At 47.0% G+C, this 23,070-nt stretch overlaps 1 protein-coding gene across 1 annotated transcript; it reads left to right on the top strand.

The window, feature by feature from the left end:
• Positions 1-905: 905 nt before the first annotated feature.
• LOC130131618 (OX-2 membrane glycoprotein-like) lies at positions 906-22,736 on the top strand. The gene is made up of 8 exons (XM_056301384.1): positions 906-1,046; positions 3,117-3,286; positions 4,235-4,364; positions 4,585-4,908; positions 7,161-7,490; positions 10,029-10,313; positions 12,938-13,039; positions 20,982-22,736. The coding sequence occupies exons 3-8, from the start codon at positions 4,295-4,297 to the stop codon at positions 20,984-20,986; spliced, it is 1,116 nt and encodes a 371-aa protein (XP_056157359.1). The 5' UTR covers positions 906-1,046; positions 3,117-3,286; positions 4,235-4,294; the 3' UTR covers positions 20,987-22,736.
• Positions 22,737-23,070: the final 334 nt, after the last annotated feature.

The following is a 23,070-nucleotide window of genomic DNA, read 5'->3' as shown; positions in this document are numbered from 1 at the left end:
ATTTGGGGTTTTTTTGGGGGGGGTATAGGAGTATGTTGCCGGTCTAACAGCCAACATAATGTAACTCGATGAGCTATTAGAGTGCCCAGTATTGTATCATACAGATGCAGGACTTGTACACGCTAGTACCGTCTTGCTGTAGTACTACAGCTATAGTAGGAGTGCAATACCACGTCTCACCACATACATTGACTGACATTCAACACATGTTATTATCGAGAGAGGCGCTGTTTCACCCATTGTGAAATACTCGAGGAGAATGGGAAGAGAAGGCAGCAACGGCGCAGAAGACTTACCGAATGAGCGAAACTGTGAAGTGTTTTTTATTAAAATGAAAACTACAGTCTGAGGAAAAAACCCGTTGGTAACCCTTGGCTTCCCTTTGCCTCGGGGAGAAAACGCCACTGCTCCCAAGGGATTTTGGTCGGAGTAGCGGAGTCGCACACGGCAAGGTAAAAGACACGTTGAATGGGTTGAACTTTAGTTTTTGTCAGTTTTGTCAGTCGTCTTGGGGTCATTTGTCTCGGCAGTGGAAAAAACACAGTCCGAAGCCGCTTTTCTATTTCACACTCAACCACGTGCCATGGAGAGTTGTGTGTAAGCAGGTTCGCTTTCCAACACAACACTGATTGTCTCCTCATCCCATCTGAGAGACTCTCCTTCTCCAGACTCTCCTTCTCCAGACTCTCCTGTATTTCATGTCAAGGCAGGCAACATATAGATTGTGTTGTATTCATTCTTGTGGGTCTCGGAAACTGATTTCTTGTTTCGCATACAAGGTTTTCAAGGACCGTGGCGATTGCACAAGCCGCCACAAGAGGTCACTCGCGGGCTTCCTGGGGAAGGTGTGCAGTCCGTTGGAAGTGACCGGGGTCTCGAGGCTCCAGGCAGTCGCAGGTGGGGAGCAGACATGAACGCAGTGCTCTCGTACCCTAATGTATAAAACATGGATTGCTGCTGTGCCGCTTCAGAATACCTGTAAACCGGCCCTGCGAAGACAGAGAGCTCATCCTGACCCTCGACAGCAGGCTGCTTTCTTACTGCGGGTAAGCCGAGAGTCTTTATGAATAATATAGATTGATGGATAGTTGGATTAATGAGTTTTGTTATTATTTTCCAGTCGGTTCAAGTATTTACAGCTTGACAAATACACTACCCAGTCAGTCGAACTATTCACTGTACACATGCGACAAAGACATATTGCCATTACAGGGTCATTAAGCTGTGTTGATTAGTGTGTACATGTTACACAGTTGTCAAAGAGCTGCTGATGCCTTTCTTTTAAGTTTAAGCTTTTAGGTTCTAACTGTAAGGTTTAGATTTTTTTTTTGCGATAGCCTTTTTGTGTGCATGACTGTCCATTGCATAATTAATTTTACAGGTAAACTTGCTGAAGTTCTGTTTATTTCTGGGGGGGGGGGAAATCTGGGTAAGTGTCCTTCTTTTCATGACGTTACAGGCTATGTAATTGTGTCACACTGTACTTCTTGGCTGCACTTGGCTGAACAAAACTCTCCAAACGTTTAGAATTATCTCATTCTAACACATGGCTAGCTAAGCCGGACTATCAGCCAACAATAACCCGTTATTCAGGATCTCCGTTTAGTTTAGAAATGTAATTAGCATTCACAACTCACTGTTGTTTAAGCTTTGCGCAAACTTTCTTTACGACTGGGATTTTATGCCACATGCAAAAACTTTGGCCTCGGTGTCTTTCGTCTTCCTCGCGTCCTTTGCTCGAAATAAGATTTACCAATGGGATCTGTAACAGCGGTTTATTTAGCTCTAGATGTCTAGTTCTGCAGTTGCATTGCTATTTCTGTAGTTTATTATAGTTTTATATTGAACATTCCAGTTTCTTTTATAAGGCTGTGATGGCGTCGAAGTCACGAAAGGGACGTCTGGTGGTAAATTATCATTTTGTGGAAAAAAATTAGGCGGGAGGAGAAAAATAAGATTTGCTGTGCTTTTTCTGCTGCCAGTGTGCCCTCGAGCAAGGCACTTATTCAACAGCTCTAGTGTGCGATGGCCAAAGGTAGACATCTCTGGTTGGGAATATAGTGTGAATCCATTATTTGAAAGAAAAAAGTTTGCTATAATGAATAGCGCACTTTCCCAGTCAAACTTCCTGTAATATCTCCGCTAATTTTGAACGAGGTAATGACTTCCCAAAACCTGCGGTTCAGATCCCCTGATACATCTGACATGTATCAGGGGATCAGATGAGGTTTGCCGCAGCCGTTTGTAGTGGAAAGACTTGGAGAGAAGGTGCAGCCATCGCCGTCGCCAGACAGGAGCGGGAGCCACGTTTGAATCCAGATGGTTGGCGTTGTAAAAGACCAAATAAAACCCCCATGATGCTTTGAGGTTTAGACCGGGGGTCTGTCTTGCAGTGGGTTATGGTTTCTCTTTTTTCACTGTAGATTCAATTCACTCATGTAGTCCGACCACCCGCGGTTCATGCCTGCCACTCTGGGCCATGGAGAACTGAACTTGATGCGGCTCTCGTGGGGGCCTGCTAGCTTACAGTGCTGTCTTCTCCTCAGCAAGTGCATTTCCCGGCAAGCCAGCCACAGGAGCTTCACCGCAAAACGTTTACGGCCTGTAAACCGCTGGGCTCGGCTTCTGTCTGCACTTTCAACACACACGCGCGTGCCATGCCTCCATCAAACACATCAAGGCATTCCAGGAGAGCATGCTGGGATAACTTCCTGATGAGTAATCTTTTTGTCATTCTCTTGCACCAATTACCTGGTCGGTGTTATCTCCCCTGGGTGGGATCCCAGGAGTTAAATGATTTTGAAATCTCGTGGGTGGTGCTGTCTAGACCTCAAGGTGGCATGTGTTGTTGCCAGACAATTATGGTGTTACCTGAGGGGGTGGCGCAGGCTGTTTAGACGCCAGGTGAAGTTCCTTGAATCAGCATCTGTTGTTAATGCTGTTACTGTCGATTCCAGCACATTTGAAGCACCACGGTAATTGCGTTTAAAAGTAAACACTCCTCGTGACAATGGCTACACAAACCCCGAGCCATGGGAGGGTTTTTACGGGTGCTCTGCGACGGATGTAATTCATCACAAACGGTGATTATCCAAATGTTTTTTTTTTCTTACCAGCCCCAAAGTACACCGCAAGGCCGAGGGAGGGCTGTCATTGCCTCAGTGTAAAGTCATCCTCTGGCTCCATGCTCCCACCACAGCAGCCAGTGTGCCAGTAAGATGACGCTCCAACTGAACTGACCCACAGCAGACTCAACAAGTCACAACGGCTGGACAGCTGACAAGGGGTATGTTTGTGGCGAGGCTCATTCTTTGCTTATATAATGTCGTATTCACAAGTCCTATGATGAAGATGATGAGGATGTGTCTTTACACTGAAGACGCTAAAAGCTGGTGGGTCAGGGTACAGCTCGCATGCATCAAGTGCTCGGCGGTGTGAGATTCCCCTCAACGAGACTTGAGCATATTTTTGAAGCGTTGTTTCTCTTTAACTCTTCCAGCTCAAGTTTAATGCAAGTCAGTTTGTACATCTGAGATGCTCAGCATTATCACAAATACCAGATAGCACAATGTTCCGAGAATATAAAAAATAAAACGGGGCGTCCGGGTGGCGTGGCGGTCTATTCCGTTGCCTACCAACACGGGGATCCCAGTTCGAATCCCCGTGTTACCTCCGGCTTGGTCGGGCGTCCCTACAGACACAGTTGGCCGTGTCTGCGGGTGGCAAGCCAGATGTGGGTATGTGTCCTGGTCGCTGCACTAGCGCCTCCTCTGGTCGGTCGGGGCTCCTGTTCGGAGGGGGAGCTGGGGGGAATAGCGTGATCCTCCCACGCGCCACGTCCCCCTGGCAAAACTCCTCACTGTCAGGTGAAAAGAAGCGGCCGGCGACTCCACGTGTATCGGAGGAGGCACGTGGTAGTCTGCAGCCCTCCCTGGATCGGCAGAGGGGGGTGGAGCAGCGACCGAGAAGGCTCGGAAGAGTGGGGTAATTGGCCAGATACAATTGGGGGGGGCGGGACAAAAGGGGGGGGTAAATAAATAAATAAACTGAAGAGTATCCATCCAGGGATATCTATATGGACAGTATCTGTGGGCCTAATATTGAAATACTGACTTTTCATTATATCGAAGTAAGCCGGCAAGTAAGCAAGGGATTGGGGCATGATAGGTACATTTCTGTGACGAGTGCAAAACGACAAGGACTAACAACCACTAAACTTGACTGCCTGTTGTAGCTGCTTCCTGGATGTGATACTGGGTGAAGAAGAGAGCTGCTGACCCTGCTGCGGTGTGCGATGTGGGGGTCTGCCTTGTCACTGTGTCTTTTACTCTGGATAGAAGGAATAATTATTTCTACAATACAAGGTAACCCGTCACACGCTCAGCATCCAGGCAGAAGTTAGTGGATTAAGTGGTCACGGGTTGTTCCACTGGTGTGTGATTTTTATTCTTGTAAAGGCAACTGTAGAATCATTTTCACATTTAACAAGATGGAATTTTAAACCCGAGGTGGCTGTGTGTGTGTGTGTGTGTGTGTGTGTGTGTGTGTGTGTGTGTGTGTGTGTGTGTGTGTGTTTAATTTCAGGTGAGGTCATGGCTCCCGCCAGTGTGAGTGCCGAGGCGGGCCGCCCGTTCACGCTGGGCTGCAACATCACAGTGGGAACTCAAGACAAGGTCCGGCAGGTGCGCTGGCTGAACAGATATGGCCAGGTGCTGCTGGCATACGAGCTGGGCGTGCCGGTCCGCATCACCACGCACCAGCCCGGTGTGCAGCTCAACACCTCCCACAATGATGCAAGCGCGATCACCATCAGGAAGGTGCGGCCCGTCGACGAGGGCTGCTATCAATGCATCTTCGACGTCTATCCCAGCGGGCTTCAGAAGGGGAACACCTGCCTGAACGTCACTGGTGAGTTGAGGCTTGTTTCGTGGTCAGACCTTTCTAATTCTGTCTCGCATATGTCCTGCTGAGGTGTCCACAGATGACACCCTGAATCCCTACCAGCCACACGGGGCGCTACTCCTAAACTGACTTACAATCCCCCCCACCCCCCCCTTTTTTCCACAATTGTACCCGGCCAATTACACCACTCTTCTGAGCTGTCCTGGTCGCTGCTCCACCCCCCCACCCCCCCCCCGCCGATCCGGGGAGGGCTGCAGACTACCACATGCCTCCTCCGATACATGTGGAGTCGCCAGCCGCTTCTTTTCACCTGACAGTGAGGAGTTTCGCCAGGGGGATGTAGCACGTGGGAGGATCACGCTATTCCCCCCAGTTCCCCCTCTCTCTCCTGAACAGGCGCCCCGACCGACCAGAAGAGGCGCTAGTGCAGCGACCAGGACACATACCCACATCTGGCTTCCCACCCGCAGGCATGGTCAATTGTGTCTGTAGGGACGCCCGACCAAGCCGGAGGTAACACAGGGATTCGAACCGGCGAAGCCCCGTGTTGGTAGACAACGGAATAGACCGCTATGCTACCCAGATGCCCATTATTGTTGTTATTAATACAGTTATTTTTGTCATAATTTGTTAAAAAAAGAAAACACGCATATTCCATAGTGATGTAAGAATTTAAACTTGGTCTAATTCTTTTAAATGTCTCGATTTTTGTCACTCAGTCTGTTCCAAACGTCACGTTGTTCTCAGGGGGGATGTTTTAGTCCTGCAGTCTACAAGCGACATTTGAACCTCAGTTCTTTAATTCTGCCAACAGGGGAAGTCCTGCTAGTGTTTATGTGTCATAGTGCAGTTTCTCAGCTTTCTCTGCTGATTCAATCTTGAACAGGAAGTAGTCGGCTGAGGTTTGACCTCCCGCACCAGAGGCCAGAGAAGAAAGTCAGAGCCCACCCAGACGGCACCACTGCTTCCTGTTGTTACTGCTCAACGCTCACGCACACACACACACACACACACCACACACACACCCTGGGACAGTGTTTCTTATATCGACTTGAATGCGTATGTACACGCCAAATTCTTGTCTGAAGCCTGACAAATCATACAGTTTTGTAAGTCTTTTGGAGTCGACAAATGAACTTTTTTTTTTTTTACCCAGTCGTAAATTTAGAGGGTACAAATATTTCAAAACGTGACCGATAGTGTCACGAAACACTGTTCAAAACATGTACAAAAAGGCAGTCCGTAACCTACTGATCATATGACATTAAGCTACACATTCAGCCCAAGTCAAAATGCAATGAAAAATGCATGTGGCGTTAGAGATGTCACTCTTGTCCATGGTCAATTATGCAATAATTTCATTTGCAAAATTGCCCTTGGAGAGCGATGGACAACACCGTAATTTGAAGCACGCTCTTTGTGTTTGTAGAATTACGCAGATTGTACACAACAAATGTATTGCATGACCTGCAAACTAGTGACGAGCCAGTTTTTTCCAGCATATATTTTGCTGCTTTGACCTGAAAACCTTTTTTGGGGGGATTTTTTCCCCCCGTTTTTTTCTCCCCAGTTGTACTTAGCCAATTACCCATATTTTTCCGAGCTGTCCAGGTCACTGCTCCACCCCCTTCTGCCGATCCAGGGAGGGCTGCGGACTACCACATGCCTCCTCCGATACACGTGGAGTCGCCAGCCGCTTCTTTTCACCTGACGGTGAGGAGTTTCGCCGGGGGGACATTGCGCATGGGAGGATCACGCTATTCCCCGCAGTTCCCCCTCCCCCCGGGCAGGCGCCCCGACCGACCAGAGGAGGCGCTAGTGCATCGACCAGGACACATACCCACATCCGGCTTCCCACCCGCAGATACGGCCAACTGTGTCTGTAGGAACGCCCGACCAAGTCGGAGGTAACGCAGGGATTCGAACTGGCGATCCCCGTGTTGGTAGGCAATGGAATAGACCGCTACACTACCCAGATGCCCCTGAAAGCCATCTTTATCCCATTTTGGTAAATTATTATGAAATGGCATTGTACATAGTGGGTTGAAACCCATTCAAAATGTGTTGTCCAGTACACAGGTATCCACCTATCAAATGAGGCTGAGAGCAGAGATCCATGATCCATGGTAGAAATTATTCATGCAAATTTTAAATCTTTGTCTCTTGCGATCTCGTCGAACAAACAAAATCCCCTAGTTTTCCCCATCAGCGAAAACAGCCCCTCTCAACCGTATCCCTCTTCTCTCCTGTCGTCTCAGTGAATGTGGGCATGGAGGGTAATAAGACAGCCGTGAGCGGGAAGATGGTGACCCTGTCCTGCTGGTACAGCCTCCCCGAGAGGGTGAAGCAGATCCTGTGGAGGAAGACGGCCGAGCAGGGTGACACCACCACCGTGGCCTCCTACGCCAAACACGGCCGCGCCATCATGGAGGAGCCCTACCTGGGCAGGGTGAGCCTCAGCCGATCGCTGGGAGACACGCAGCTCACCATTCAGCCGGTCAACCCCGAGGACGAGGGCTGCTACACCTGTGAGTTTCACACCTACCCAGAGGGCACCAGGAGAGCCACCGCCTGCCTCTCGGTGTATGGTAGGTTAGTCGACGGGGGCGCATGTACAGTTGGAGACGGTGTCCTGTAACTAAATGGTCGCCGGTTCAAAACCTGCCGTGTAATGTGTATGTCCTTCCGTCACTCATCATTGTGCTTCAACTCAAGACTGAATTGTGGCTTCTTTTTATTGAATGATTGGTGTTGAATTTACCTTTTGCTATTACTGTCAGAATAATGGATGCTCATGGAGCTGGAGGGTTTTGATTCTCATGTTGGCGGTATGGTGGCGCGGTGGTTAGCACGGTTGTATCACAGCAAGAAGGCCCTGGGTTCGAGCCCCGGGGTCGTCCTCTGTGTGGAGTTTGCATGTTCACCCTGTGTTGCGTGGGTTTTCTCCCACAGTTCAAAGACATGTAGGTCAGGTGATTCGGCCGTAATAAATTGTCCCGAGGTGTGAATGTGTGTCGGTCGGCCCTGTGATGGCCCAGCGGCCTGTCCAGGGTGTCTCCCTGCCTGCCGCCCAATGGCTGCTGGGTTAGGCTCCAGCATCCCCGCCACCCAGAGAGCAGGATAAGCGGTTTGGATAACAGATGGATGTATGGCTGACTCTCATGTCACTCCGGATGAGATGGTAATGTAAACGCCTCCAATGTGGGTGTATTGGTCTGCGTGCACGGACGGGTGGGTTTTTAAAAGACAACTCAAATGGGGGGGTCATACAGTTGGCTTAGGTCGAGCATGGAACGTGGTGATGTCATGTCTTCACAGGTTTGGTCCTGATGGATCATTTCGAACATATAAGAAACAGCTTACACTTTTTTTCTAAGCAGCCAGTAGAAGAAGAAAAATGTGTACGCGTGAGCTAATCTCATTGTCGTCAAACAGGGGGCGTTTATAGAGCCCTCTCACTGGACTACCAAGTGCCAAATGGATGGCGGCCATTGTATAATTTTGCTCATCAGTTCATGTATAAGGACCACATGCTGCTGCACCGCAGGGCTTTGAGAATACTTTCCGGATGATGTCGACACACACTGGTGAGATAGTGTGGGCTGGAAGGAAACGTAGTGATGGAATGAGGTGTTGTGTATGTGTGTGTGTATGTACGTGTGTTGTGTGTGCTGAGTGTGTACACTCCCCTGATATAGGACAGGAAAGGGAAGCAAAGTGTGTAAACAAACCTCAGGCAGCTCTGTGGTGAGAGTTGCTTTAGAGTAGCCACCAGACTACTTTTATGACCTGCCATTGTGCTTCACGTCCCGTAGTGGTGCTTAACCCCGGACAACCCCGTTCATCCACTGCTGCCACCGTGCAGGAGAGCTCTGGACCCCAGTGTCCGGTAAATGATGCTCACAGCTGCTGTCCGACAAGAGTTTAACTGGCAAGTGGGAAGGCTCTTGGAAAAACGTTGTTCCAATGGAATAAGTGGCTGTTGATCTTTCTCTCCGAGGGAGAAAGTGTCTGTGTGTATGTGTGTGTGTGTGTGTGTGTGGGGGGGGGGGTGTCTGATAATGTTGACTGAGCTGAGGGAGGGGTGTTAAGGGAAGAGGGGCTGATTAATTTGGGTGAAAGCCCAGGGGATGAGTGCCTCACTGTTTTCCTAGACACAAGGCCTCTGTGTGTGTGTGCGTGCGTGCGTGTGTGTGTTCTTGAACTTCTATCTTTGTTAAGACCCATTTGAGTTTTTAAACATCAGCGTGAGGACATTTTGGCCAGTCCTCACTCTCACTTCTCTCAGGGTCTGTTTTGGGGTTAGGTCTTGTGTGTAGGGTTAAGGTTAGAATTAGGATGTGGATTAGGTTCAGGTTCAGGTTCAGGTTAGGCACGTAGTTCTAATGGTTAAGGTTAGGGTTAAGGGCCAGGGAATGAATGTAGTCAGTAAGGGTCCTTGGAAAGATTGACGTACAAAAATGTGTGTGTGTGTGTGTGTGTGTGTGTGTGTGTGTGTGAGAGAGAGAGAGAGAGAATATCCTTCTCCTTGTCTGCCAAACAAGCTTTGCTTTTGTTCTCAATGACCAAACCAAAGACAAGACACACAGGAGCGTGTGCGTGCCCACACACAGAGTAAGAAAAAGCTGTTCTTCTTCTGCGTACTGTCTGTAAGAGAGATGTTGTTTACAGGCCAGCAAGTCTGGGAAGGGCATGTGTCATTGCATCCAAGGAATAGAGAGGGAGCGATAGACACATGGCATACTCTGTCTCTCCATCTCTGTCGTTCCATCATGCAGTCTGTTGTCTGTGGGCTCAGACAATACACAATGGCCGACACCATCACAGAGGCTGATAAACATGAGATGAATATGACACAAACAAAACAACATTTTAAAAGTGTGACACATTCCTGTGACTAATAGATTGCCCATGCAAATTTTGGCAGATTTCACTCTAAAAATGGGAATTTACTTATTTTGACACACCTAAATTGGTTTCGTGCAAGAAATGTTAGTTGGCGCTTCAGGAAATATAAATATATTTACATGTGTTTTATTGTTCCTTATGTTAGTTTCAGGAATAAACTCTGCTTAAAATATCATAAGTGTCAAAGTGTTGCCCAATTTTCCCTTCCTTTTCCGCAGTGTTACCGAAACCAGAGGTGGCCTATGTGACCGCGTCATCCGGCGTGATCGAGGCCAACTGCACCACTCGGTCCCGGCCCGCAGCGGAGATCACATGGAATGTGGGGGGGGACAACCGGACGCTGGGACCGCCCATTTCCTCCTCCTACGAACAGGGAGATGGCACAACGCTGGTGACCAGCACTCTGCTCCTCCAGTCAGGGCTGCTCAACGAGCTGTCCGTCAAATGTATCGTACACCACCAGGGCCTGGAGAAACCGATGTCAGTGTCCCTCAATACCAACGGTGAGGAGGTTAGATGTTGGCTGGTCAAATGGCACAAATGTCCAAACCGTGACTATCAAACTGTGGATCTTTCAACATGAAAATATTCATGGGGATGTGATATTGGGAGAGGTCGTCAACATTTTTCTTTGTGAGTTTGAGATATATGCAGTGATAAACTGCATCCAGATCTGCTCTATGCCTTGAAAGGGGAAACAATGCCAACATTATGTCTCTCTGTATGTTGTAGGGTAACGCTCCATCAGCAGCCGTAATCCTGAACAATCTGTGTGTTTCTGATATAAGCTGAAATTGTGCAGAAAAGTGTCCACTTGTGATGTGACTGGTGGATAATCTGCAGAATCTGAAAACGCCCTTCCTGGTTTGCTGATAGGCTGCACTGCATCAGAAAATGTGAATAACAACACTACGCACAGCTGTATAAAATAACGTTATTATTATTATTATACGACCGTACGTAGCGTTGATATTTGCATTTTCTTATACAACGCAGCCTATCGACCAACCAGGAAGTCCGTTTTCACATTCATCAGGAATCAGGAACACTTTGTTTGTCATTTCATTTCATGTACTTGCGTACATAAAATTAAAAGAAATATCGTTGCCCCCAGCAGTGCAACACAAAGACAAAAACACATATCCAAAAACTACAAGAACACACATATCCAAACTAACATATATATCCAAACTAAACAACAACAAAAAATCACTGTCCAGGAGAACGAACGCCAGCCAGGATGACTGTCGGTACTGCTGGTCTGCATGGGCTAGCAGTTAGCTTAGCCCGCCCTGCTTCCGCGTCCTGTCAGACCGCCCTCGGTGTTGCCTCTTCAGGCGCAGCTCCAGGCAGGGCCGTGGTCCTTGGGCCCACCGGACGCAGCAGACCAGGCTCCCCCAGCAAATCCAACACCAGCTGTCCCAACCAGACACCTTCAACACACCTCCCCGCACTCCACACGACAACACCAAAAACACCACAGTCAACACCAGGCGAGGCCACCGCCAGACCGCCCTCGGTGCTATCGGAACTGCCGTTCTGCATGGGCTAGCAGTTAGCTTAGCCTGCCCCACTTCCGCATGCTGTCACATCGCCCTTGGTGTTACCTCCTCGGGCACAGCTCCAGGCAGGGCCGTGGTCCCTGGGCCCACAGGATCCAGCAGACCAAGCTCTCCCAGCTGATGCAGCATCAGCTCTCCCAGCCATCAAATGAAGACACAAACTTAGATGCAGACGTGCACAAAGACAGTGCATGGACGTCGCAAACATGACTTCGCGCCGCCCTCTTCCTACACGGGTACTGGGTGAGGCCGCCGCAGATGTAAATTCGTGCCACCATCTTCCCACTTTCCCTTTCATGTACCGTCTGCCAGTAAAATTATTTGCCAGTCCAACTTTATCACACATTTTTTTGCGGCATTACAGAGGCACGCAGAAGACTGATAATTATCATGGCTGCTAAATGGAGTTTTATCCCTGCAACATAATTATATAGAAATAATGCTCAAAATTGTTTCCCTTTAAGAATTAGAGGTTAGAGGGAGCGAGCGTGTAACCCAAAAAGCCGTGGTTTCAAACCTCTAGACAGCTGCCAAAATCTGGATGGGGAAATGGAAAAATTCAGTGGTTACCTCTAATTTGCTCTTAAGCAATGCACCTGACCTCTTAATTGTTCCACTGGCATATGCCTCTGTTTCAGTGTGAAGCAGGGAAATGGCGAGAACGGTACAATTAGGTACAGTCTGCCTGGAAAAATCAATGAAATTATCTAACAGGAAACAGATACAGACAATTTCACTTAAGATGAGCTCGTGATCTGTCAGTGATACCTGGGCCAGTCCTGCACAGTTACTGTCTGATTCTGGTTAAAGTGCATCTCTGTTTAGCGGATGATACACGGGCAACACTTTGGCGCAATGTAAACTGGTTAATGCTAACCACAGGAGAGACTGAAATAGGCAACTAAAATCTGTGATCGTGGCGTCATGTGTTATTACGAGCAACACAATGAAAGCAATTGCATGAGAACAATATGCACAGTCAGGCGCTCATTTTGGCAAAAATTTATGCCATTGTGACCAAGGTAGCCATTAGCGCCCTGGAAACGACTCCCACCAGAGCTTTCTCGTTGTATCTCTCTCTACCCCACCCCGTTTCCTTATTCCAACTGTCTGAATGATGTTATTGACGGTGGACAAATCTTCAGATAGAAGAAGTAAATTACTCCAGCCCGTCTCAAAATTTTGTCAAATTGTGACAAAAATCATCAGTCGAAGTTTTACGGTAATAGTTGAGCTGTAGAGGAATGCAAGTCTGGTTCCGTGGATGTGGGCTCTCATCTATTTTAGTCCCGGGTAATTTTGGCTTCTTTGAAGGGGCACTCAGACCAGTAATGTTATAGTGTAGGGGAAAGGCTATAGTGGTCCGCATCCTACAAAAAGCATTATTCCCAAACCACAGCGTCTAACATTTTTAGTCCAGATGTCATGTTTCACAATGTCGTTCTTAAACACGCACACACTGTATATTGGAAATAAAGCTTGTTTGTGTGCATTGTGTGTGTGTGTGTGTGTGTGTGTGTGTGTGTGCGCGTGCGTGCGTGCGTGTGTGTGTTTGCTTGCCACAGTGGGTCCAGCCCTGGTTATCCTCATCTCCGTGTGTGGCGTGGCCGCCATCCTTCTCCTGTGCCTGTGTGTGTGTCTCTGCAAGTGCTTCATCTGCACGGACGGTGAGTGCCAGCTTTCGTTTAACTCGCCGCACCCTGCCATGGTAACTACGCTGGACTTTGCAGTGACCTTTGAGAAAGGCACTTCACCGTGTTTTTTTTTTTTTGTTTTTCCACTAGCAAAGCCCCTCAGCAACAGAAGCGTATGATTATACTGGCCGGCTTCTAGTTTGGGACATGTAGGAATGTGAGGATCTAGTGGATTCCTTATAGGGCAGCATTTGTGTTCGGTTCAACTTTTCATGAATATATGAAACATCTACTTTTTTCACTTTAAACTTATATTCTAATAATGAGCAACAACATTCAGAGAAACACCAAACCATAATTTAAGTCTGCCTCTTCAGGAGGTTGTACATTACCGTGTCAGGGGAGGGACCCTCTTCAGCTGATATGAAGCAGCCATGATGTGACCAGTTGTGTTTGCCAAGTTTAGAGGGCCTCGTGTCATTGCGGTGATTATATCCAACTGTTGTTGCTTTGAATGTTCTCAAAGAAAGAGCTTCATTCTCTGGTGGCTAAACAAAGCACGCAGCTTTTAGGATCTAATTTTGGTCCACATCATCGTTGCAGAAAGTGTCTCGGGGGAATTTGTTTCAGTTCAGATCCAGAATAGCACGTGTAGATGTGAAACGATGCACGTATTGTGAGTAAAAGAAAGGAAGCTAGTGTGAAAGCGAGTTAAAGGGAGATGGAGTGAAAGCGGCCATGTGAAAATTAACACCGAAATGAAAAATCCCACATTTGTGCAAGCAAAAGCAGACTCATAGAGTCAGCTTGGCAAAAACCAGCATCTCTCCACCCTAAGGCGACCGTGGGGCTCCACAGGAAGGTGAGACAGGAGGACACAAATGGCGTGTCATCATCACTCCCTTGACTCCTGTTAACACCTTTCCTACACTCCTCTCTGATTCGCAGGATGAATCACGAGGAACAGCTTGGTGCCAGCATGCCTGTGTTGGCGTGTGGATCACTGCCCACTTCCCTGTCTGGAGTAAACGCTAGCCAATTCTGCTGCCCATCAGCGGGACACAGGAGAACCAAACCAATTGCTCCAATAACAGCAAGGCTGATATTTTTGTTGTTAAAAGGAAAGTCGTGAGAGAAAACGAAGGAAAACAAAAGTGGGAAGTTTTGTGCCAAGGTTGGCATGGCCCAACAGGACTTTTAGGCGACTTTGGTATTTCCATTCGCATCCAACATCTCATTTAACAACTGTCAAGGTGGAGCATCCGGGTAGCGCGACGGTCTATTCCGTTGCCTACCAACACGGGGATCACCGGTTTGAATCCCCGTGTTACCTCCGGCTTGGTCGAGCGTCCCTACAGACACAATTGGCCGTGTCTGTGGGTGGGAAGCCGGACGTGGGTATGTGTCCTGGTCGCTGCACTAGCACCTCCTCTGGTTGGTCGGGGCGCCTGTTTCCGGGGGGAGGGGGAACTTGGGGGGGATGAATAGCGTGATCCTCCCACACGCTACGTCCCCCTGGCAAAACGCTTCATTGTCGGGTGAAAAGAAGCGGCTGGCGACTCCACATGTATCGGAGGGGGCATGTGGTAGTCTGCAGCCCTCCCCGGATTGGCAGAGGGGGTGGAGCAGGGACCGGGACGGCTCGGAAGAGTGGGGTAATTGGCCAAGTGCAATTGGGGAGAAAGAGTGTTAAGGTGTAATGTTGATGCAGTAGAGACTTACTTTCTTCCCCTGTTTGACTGGAAAAGTTGTGTTGCGAGTGATATAATGATGCCGTTTAAAGCGATGTCAAATTTGATGGCGTTTGATGGTATCCGACTTTCAGTGAGATGTCTGAATATGGTCCTCAGTCATGCACTGCAAGGCATTTCAAAGACTCCTAAAGTTTTGTTACGCCCGTTCATTGGTCACCATGTCCTTGTTGGCTCTGACTATTGTTTGAGTCAGGGAAATCAATCAATTCCAGTCACGGCTGCCTACAGACTGATCATAGTTTCCTTTTCCCAGTTGGTCTTCCTTTGCTGCGTTTTCTTACGTGATAAGAAAATCCGGAGATGATAAATCTGTGTAGCAGATAGACTTGGTAATCAACTAGAAGTTAACTGAATACATTTTTCCAGTGTTCCTATTCTCTTCGCCAAGTAATGCAAGTTCCAAAAAGGTCATTAGCTTGTATGCGTCTGACACACAAGCATGCACGCATACACACAAAACCACTACCTACTCTTGGTCTTTATGACAATGTTAATTTTAGGGTGTTGGCCTTAAAGACAGACTTGTCCCATGACAAGACATCCAGTGAAACTCTTGAAACCACAAACGCTCTGTTTTTATTCGTGTGTGCTGTCGTGATTTGTTGACTTAATCTGGACCAATCTTGTTTCAACTGCTAAAACTGGACTTGTGTAACTTGGATATTTTGTAGCTGTTTCACTGCAAATCAAAACATTCATGTGATTCAGAAATGCATCCCTGTCTGGGAATTGAGCTGCTGTGGCGCAAGCGCACAATGATGGTAACTATTTTTCTTGCATCGACCTGTGCAGAAAACCAGCAGTTCAAAAACACTTTATAATTTTGTAAGATACATCGCCTCTCCTCTTCCCTCTGCTCCTCTCTTCTCCTTGGCTTTCTTGAGTCTCACCTCCTCCTTTTTCCTCTCCTGAACGGCTCAAGTCTCCTTTTTTCTCCATTATGGGAATCCTGATCGGCATAACAAGTGGCTGCACTGATTGTCCCGCGCTAGCACCCGGAAGAAAAGGCCCCGGCTAATCCCGTGGACTGGCGATGAAGAATAAAAAGACATTAGGGGCCTGGTGCAGGGAGTAGTGACAGAAACCCAGGGCTGAAAGCCTGCCCGGTGGATAACAACACCCCTCTCAGACCGCACACACACACACACGCATGCACTGCATGCACACAAACATATGCATGTGCACACTCTTGTACACACACATACACACTCACGGACATATTTTCATGGCCTTGGCTGAGGCATGTCATTAACAAACTCATCAAGGCGTCAGAGGATGAACACAGAAGCGGACTGTGATGTGATTTAACGTGTGGTTTGGAGAGAGAGAGAGAATTTGAAAAAAAAATGTTTTTAAAACAAATCTCTATTTTACATGAAACAAACTGACACATATATTTTGCAATATTAACAGAGTAACTCCTTTACATTAACACATCCAAAAAAAGTTCATCTTCCATCATACAACCCTGGATCAATTCAAAGCTCAAGACAGACAGACAGAGGGAGAGAGAGAGAGATAGCAAGATAGAGACAGAGAGAGATATAGCTAGATATATAGAGAGAGACAGATGTAGCTAGATAAAGAGTGTGAGAGAGACAGACTGACACAGAAAGAGAGAGAGAGGGAGAGAGGGAGGTAGCTTCAACTCTGATTCACCGATTCTTGTCTTCCGGAGCCAAAATTTATCTCTGTATCTAATTGTGAATTTATAGCTTCTCGTTTGTTTTGTTTCTTTGCTTGTTGACCCTTAAAAAAATAAGTTTAACTCAGGGCACTTTTAGCATTTCAAACTTTACAATAAGTGTACTTTTATTTTACTTTTGTTACACTTGTAAAAAGGTGAACCTGAGAATAGTACACTTAAACGTTACTTGTACTACTACTTGTTGAATACTCTATTTGAGCGCACACAGTATTTGTGTAGTCATTCCAAGCCCAACAGGACACAAAGTATACTTTACATGTAACTTTCAGTTCACTTCAGAGTATACGTCTATAAACTAAAAAGTGGGTCAGTTTAGCAGCAGGGAGTAGTAACACATTAGCTGACTTGTGGGTACTTTAGTTCCCTGAAGTTTGTATACCTTTAATGCCTAATTATACTTCCAAAATGTGTACTTAAAGTGTACTGTTTTTTTCATAAGGGGAGGAATAAAAACTCCATCGCAACAAAAATAATTTACCACACTTACAACATGGTGTTGTAACAATGCAGAGCCATTCATTGCAAACTGTCCCTAAAGAATGGCAAACTGGGAACCACATGCGAACCGCATGTAGGCCTCTGTCCTTCCCACGAAATCAGCACTTGGGCGAACTCAACTTTGGCCTGCTTGAAACTGGGAAATCAAACCAACGCCTATGGCTGTTCCAGTAAAATGCCGCCGGCGTGTCTGTGTCTCCACCGAGTGTCGTGTATGCGTGTTCGTAGTTTTTGCCATGGGGGCAACTGTGACTGCCAATTCATCTCGGTGGAAGGAAGCTGACCACAGATAAGACCTTTTTTCTTTTCTTTTTTTGTAAATTAAAAGACCGTTGTTTTTTTTCCAGGGGTACCTTCTATCTGCAGCACCGCAGGAAGTGTGGGGAGTAGCCACGTCCTGTGCGGCACACAAACATGCTCGGCCCGAACTTCAAAGTGAGGGCGGCACGAAGGGCAAAGCTGATTGTGGCTACGCGTCGAAAGGGACGAGACAAAAGAAACGGAAATAACTTTTTTTTAAATGTTACTGTAACTACTAATAAGACCCGTTAGCTAGGGGCCCTTTAGTCGAGCGGTTAGCGATGTCGCCTTGTGGTGCAGTACACCTCGTATCGAATCCCGCACCGGGCAAGAAAGTAACCGGTTACATTACTATGGAAATATCACCCGACACTCAAACCTAACAATGTGACACGCAGCAGCACAGGGTAAAGACGAGCAGGGGACACCTGCTGGTGGTCCAGAGTATCCACTAGACAAGCAAACAAGACATCCAGCCTAACTTGGTAGGACTTACAAAACGAGATGCGGTGACAGGGACGTTAGTTAACTGTTAAAAGTCCCTGACCCGTCCCTCCCTCTCGCAGCGAAAACTACAAACGAAGTGTAGCAGCCATTCTGGCTAGTGTGGCGTCAGCTCAGCGGTAAACAGTTCCCATCCTTGTAAAAAAAAAAAACGGCAGGGTGGTGTACGGGTAGCGGAGCGGTCTATTTCGTTGTCTGCCAACACGGGGATCGCCGGTTCGAATCCCCGCGTTACCTCTGGCTTGGTCGGGCGTCACTACAGAAACAATTGGTCGTGTCTGTGGGTGGGAAGCCGGATGAGGGTATGTGTCCTGGTCGCTGCACAAGCGCCTCCTCTGGTCGGTTGGGGCACCTGTTCAGGGGGGGACTGGAGGGAATAGCGTGATCCTCCCACGCGCTACCTCCCCCTGGTGAAACTCCTCCCTGTCAGGTGAAAAGAAGCGGCTGGTGACTCCACATGTATAGGAGGGGGCATGTGGTAGTCTGCAGCCCTCCCCGGATTGGCAGAGGGGGTAGGGCAGCGACCGGGACGGCTCGGAAGAGTGGAATGCAATTACAATTGGGGTACAATGCAATTGGGGGGGGGGTTAAAATAAAATGGCAGAGTTGCCTACTTTGGTAAACTGGCCGGAGTGAGAGTTCGCGCACGTTGCTTTCATTCTGTACTGCCGTGCACTTAACGTTAGACAGCTGACGAAAGCTAGCTGGCTGTTTACAGAGTATTTGTTCAACACGGAGATAAGCGTTGGTTTTAACCTTTACTATCCCAGAAAGACTTTTCTTGGATGAGAGTTGCCTTGGTGTGGCGAGAGTGTGAGACTCACACCAGAAGATACATGAGATTCGGCAATCCTCAAATGGCATCCTCAGACCGAAGCTAACAGCGAAAAGCTAATGTTTTAAAAACTCCCATCAGACTATATGGGAACACTGTTGTACTGTATTTTTTTTTATTATTGCAGATTTGGTAGGGTTATCTGTCCAACAGAAACATCACCACGCCGTCATCACGTTTCAACTATTTCCCCTGTTTGAGTAGGAACATGTTCGCCGCTGTGCCAGCGTTCATCCCACCCCCACCCCCTCACCCCCCGGACTACAACTCAGCAGCGGTCCGGGGAGAGCGCCTCCAGCCGGGGCGAAGATGCCAGTTAGTATTATGTAACCCCACCCCATGTCCCAGATGGATAAAATGACGTCCATTAACGGAGGAAAAAGACCTGGATTTCAGCTGCCAACACCTTGTGATATACCCTCACTTCACAAATATGTCTCCGTGAATGGTCATGTGTCATGGCGTGATGAAACCAAATGAGTTTCAGGCGCTGCGGCGCACCGTTAATTAGACATGTCTCTCTGGCTCTAGATGGCACGTGTCTTCACATCTCTCACCAGTAACCGGGGTTGACATTTTTCACGTGAACCTTTGCTCAGTTGCTGATGTGGCTGCCACATGTCCACTGAGGTGTGGCAGAGACTCGGTTGTGGAATTTATTTTATGTTTCATTTACTGTGACCCGCCTGTGGTTTTCTTGTCAGTGGGTGTTTGTGTACACAGTGACTATATATTTGCGTGTGTGTGTGTGGTCATAGACATGAGTGTGCCAGTATGTTTAGCTAGTTATATTCCAGTGCACAATGAATAATACTATGTCTACTATTACTCATTACCCATAGCCTTGTTCACACATTACCCATAGCCTTGGGTGAGCATTTCTTTGGAAATAAGATTGGTTGTTGTTGTTTTAATACTTTGTCTCGATGGCCTGAAAGCAGATGAACTCTCAGGGGAGGTCTGTCAGGAAAAGGGTGACACTGCCTGGCAGGACAAGCAGCCTGGCAAGGAAGACTGGCCCCGTGTGATTGTGTAATAAAGCGGCGTGAAACACTGCCGACATTTTCTAATGGCAAGAGATGGAACAGAGCCGAGGCATTGTGGGACAACTAAGTGACTGCTGATGGACTGACTCACTCTTTCTTTTTTTGTGTGCGTCTCTCACTATCTCGCTCTTTCTTTTTCTCTGTCTTCTCACTGTCCCCCCCTTTCCCTTTCTGCCTCATCTCTTCTCTTGCTCTCTCTCCCTGACTCGTTTTCCTCTCTCTCGCTCTCTCCCTCTTAATCTATCTGCTCTCTCTGTCCTCTGGTCTCCCTCCTCTCTCCTTCCGTCCCCCACTCTCTCTCTCTGTTTTTCCTCTTATCTCTCTTTCTCTTTGTCTGTCTCTCTCTCTCTCCATCCCTGTCTTCCTCCTCTCTCCCCCTCTGTCTCTCTTTCTCTCAATCTGCCTCCATCCTCTCTTCTTCAATTTTAATTCAGTTCAATAGTTTATTGGCCTGGCATTTGGCATGTGTTGCTAAAGCACAATTACAATTATGAAAGATAATGCTAAGATATATATGCATCCACTCCTCATTAGTCGAACACTCAACACCATTGACGGTTTTGGAAAAAAATGCTATATATATATATGTATATATATATATGTATATATATATATATGTATGTATATATATCCGGTTAGTGTACTTACATTTTCTGACACAATATCCCATATTCAATAGATAACAAAAGAAGATCTACTGATAATAGAATAAAATAGAGATGTTAAAGGAGATGGTGGCAGTAAGTAGAATATGGTCAGTACAGTTCTATTTATGAATGTCCGTATGTCTACATCCTACTGATGGTCTCTATTGTTATGACAGGAAATGACATATTTAGCGGCCAGCACTGCACATTGTCTCTTTCCCCGAAATGAGGGGTGATTTCTGCCTTTCTGTCAGACTTGGAAATTCTTGGCTTTTTTTTTTTTCAAATGTTTCAAAAGAATTCTTCCCTAATATTTCTGTGGTTTTGACATTCTGTCTCTACAGCGCCCCTTTATCTCAATGACGGCACAGCGTGTCCTCTGTGGGCAGCCAGCCCTGTGGTTAGGTAGTCTGCCACAGTTTACTGTCTGCTTAGCGCCCAAATATGTTGTTAGTTTGTGTCGTGAGCCTGTCATAGCATTCCAATAAGTGATGTATTTTTCTTTATCTTTAGTTATAATTTGGTTAGGTCTAACCTTTTGAGTGGTAGTGTAACTGCTCTGAGGCTGGCTGGGGTTTGTGATGTCTTCTTTCTCTCCCTCTCTTCTCTCCATCTCACTTACTCTCCGTGTCCATCTATCTCCCTCTCTTCCTTCTATCTCTCTCTATGCTCCCTTGCTCCAGACTGAGCTGAGTTACGGCCTAGCGGTCCGGCCTGCTTTGATGAGCGTCCAGCGGTCTGACCTAGCTGCTCACCACCGTGCCATCCAGTCTGCTGTAGAAGAAGACAAAAGGGGAGAGACCAGGACTGCCGAGCTGAGTCAGAGAGACGCGCTTAATCTGGCTGCAAGTCTCCCCGTCACTTATCACAATTCACACAGGATTTAATACTTGTTTTATTTTTTTTAATCAAATCCATCGTTAGATGTGATACTTACTGTAGACATGTCGCTTTGAAGGTTAACGAAACCTGCTTGTAATAGGACTTAGCAGTTGCCAATTACAGGATTTAGCACTTTTTTGTAAAGTATAACATAGGGCAGAATAACCTAAGTGAGGTCAAACTGACTTAAGTCGTATGCTTTTCAGTGGGAACTGATTATGGATTACTCACTATAGGTTGGCTAAACCAGTGGCCTTTTGCCCTTTCACACCAGATCAGATGACATTTTAAAGCGTGGAAATTAGCCACAGGAGGACAACACGAGGGGTCATGATACAGCATTTAAGTCACACCAACAGATCGTAGCTGAACTATTGCGGAAATTAACAGGATGAAGATGCACATCGGTGGGCATAACCGTGAAGATTCACCGCACCGATCGAACCGTTCGTGAGTGAGATCTCAAAGCCGGTTTCAGCGGTTATGTCATGTTTGTTATTGTGGGCCGCCGTGTGAGTGCTACCTTCTCCATCTCTGGTAGGGGGGCGGACAGACGGGAGAGGTTTTCCAGTAACTCGGGTATAAACGGTAGTAAACACTAGCCCTCCTCTGTGGATGAACCTCACCTTTTTGAATCAGTGTGTATGTGTGTGTGTGCATTTTAGAGATTTTAGAAAGCTGTACGGTCACATGTGTTTGTACGTCCTTAGATGACTATGTGTTGGTGTGAACATACGTGCGACTGAGAAATGGAAATAGGATGTGGTTTTGTTTATGTCTGTGTCTTAATGATTGTAAAATAGAAAGTGTGTGAGTAGGAGAGAGAGGAAGGGACTAAACAGTGGCGTGTGTATTTTGTTTGTCTTAAAAAAAGGGAGAGTTCACAGTCAGTTTTTGTGCGTGTGTATCCTTGACTGTTCGTTTCGCCTTTCCTTGAAGGACGTACACCCATTTCATTTTGATTTACAGCATTCAACTACAGTGACCACCAGTGTTTAGGTGTGGCAGTCTTTCAGCAGTCTCGTGAAAATGTCCCCATTGTGCAATGCGCAGAATAGCTCGATCTGTAACGTGTCAGTAATAAAATCACATTCTTTCTATGAAAAGTAATTAACGATGGCTAAGCTTGTCGCACCTAGCAAGACGAGGTCAAGTCGTCATACGTTTGGATTGAAGATCAGTCCAACACCAACAGTCTTTGTGTGAGAACTCCTACCAGCCCAATTGATGACTAACACCTAAATGTAAAACAAATTTTAGGGGTAGCCTCCATTTGACAGACCCACAAAACTACCGAGTTCACAATCTAGCCATTAATAAAACCAAGATAGTCTGACAGCTGTGTTTCTGATGTGCAAAAATCACATCAGAAGCCTTTTTTACTATTTGTTTTCCTCTTAGTTTCAATGTCCTATCTGCAGTATCAGCAGCAGTAATGTGTACATGGAAGTTTAGTTTGTATTGTTTATTCTTTACAAAGCAGTATTCACCTGGTGGCGACATTATCCTGCATGTACTATTCTGTTGTATAAAATGGATTAAATAAAACTGGAGACTTTCCCTACCAATGTTGCAAATCCTTTGTTTCATTTGTGAGCTATAAAATGTTTATTATACCGTACTACGGTATGCAGGGCTGCCAACCCTCACGCATTGAGCGTGACACTCACGCAATTTGGTCCTCTCACACGCACTCATAATACTGTAACGTGCATGGATCAGTAGACACGCTGGCCGCTGGCTCGCGGATCTGACCCTTTAGTCTAGCGGTTAGCTATATCTCCTGCGGTGCGGGTGATACGGGTTCGCGTACCGGCCGCGGCATTTCCTGTGGGTGCGTTGTCCCCCGAATTCGCTACAATACATTTAGTAATTTATCACGCATGAAAA

This window comes from Lampris incognitus, chromosome 21 (genome assembly GCF_029633865.1).
Source record: "Lampris incognitus isolate fLamInc1 chromosome 21, fLamInc1.hap2, whole genome shotgun sequence".
NCBI lineage: Eukaryota > Metazoa > Chordata > Actinopteri > Lampriformes > Lampridae > Lampris > Lampris incognitus.
The sequence above is the reverse complement of the archived record's forward strand: the minus strand, read 5'-3'. Positions and strand labels throughout refer to the sequence as shown.

Coding starts and splice junctions, on each gene's coding strand:
- LOC130131618 (XM_056301384.1), top strand. CDS start 4,295: ATGTGGGGGTCTGCCTTGTCACTGTGTCTTTTACTCTGGATAGAAGGA. Junction 7,491..10,028: donor CGCCTGCCTCTCGGTGTATG/GTAGGTTAGTCG, acceptor CCTTTTCCGCAG/TGTTACCGAAACCAGAGGTG. Junction 10,314..12,937: donor AGTGTCCCTCAATACCAACG/GTGAGGAGGTTA, acceptor TGCTTGCCACAG/TGGGTCCAGCCCTGGTTATC.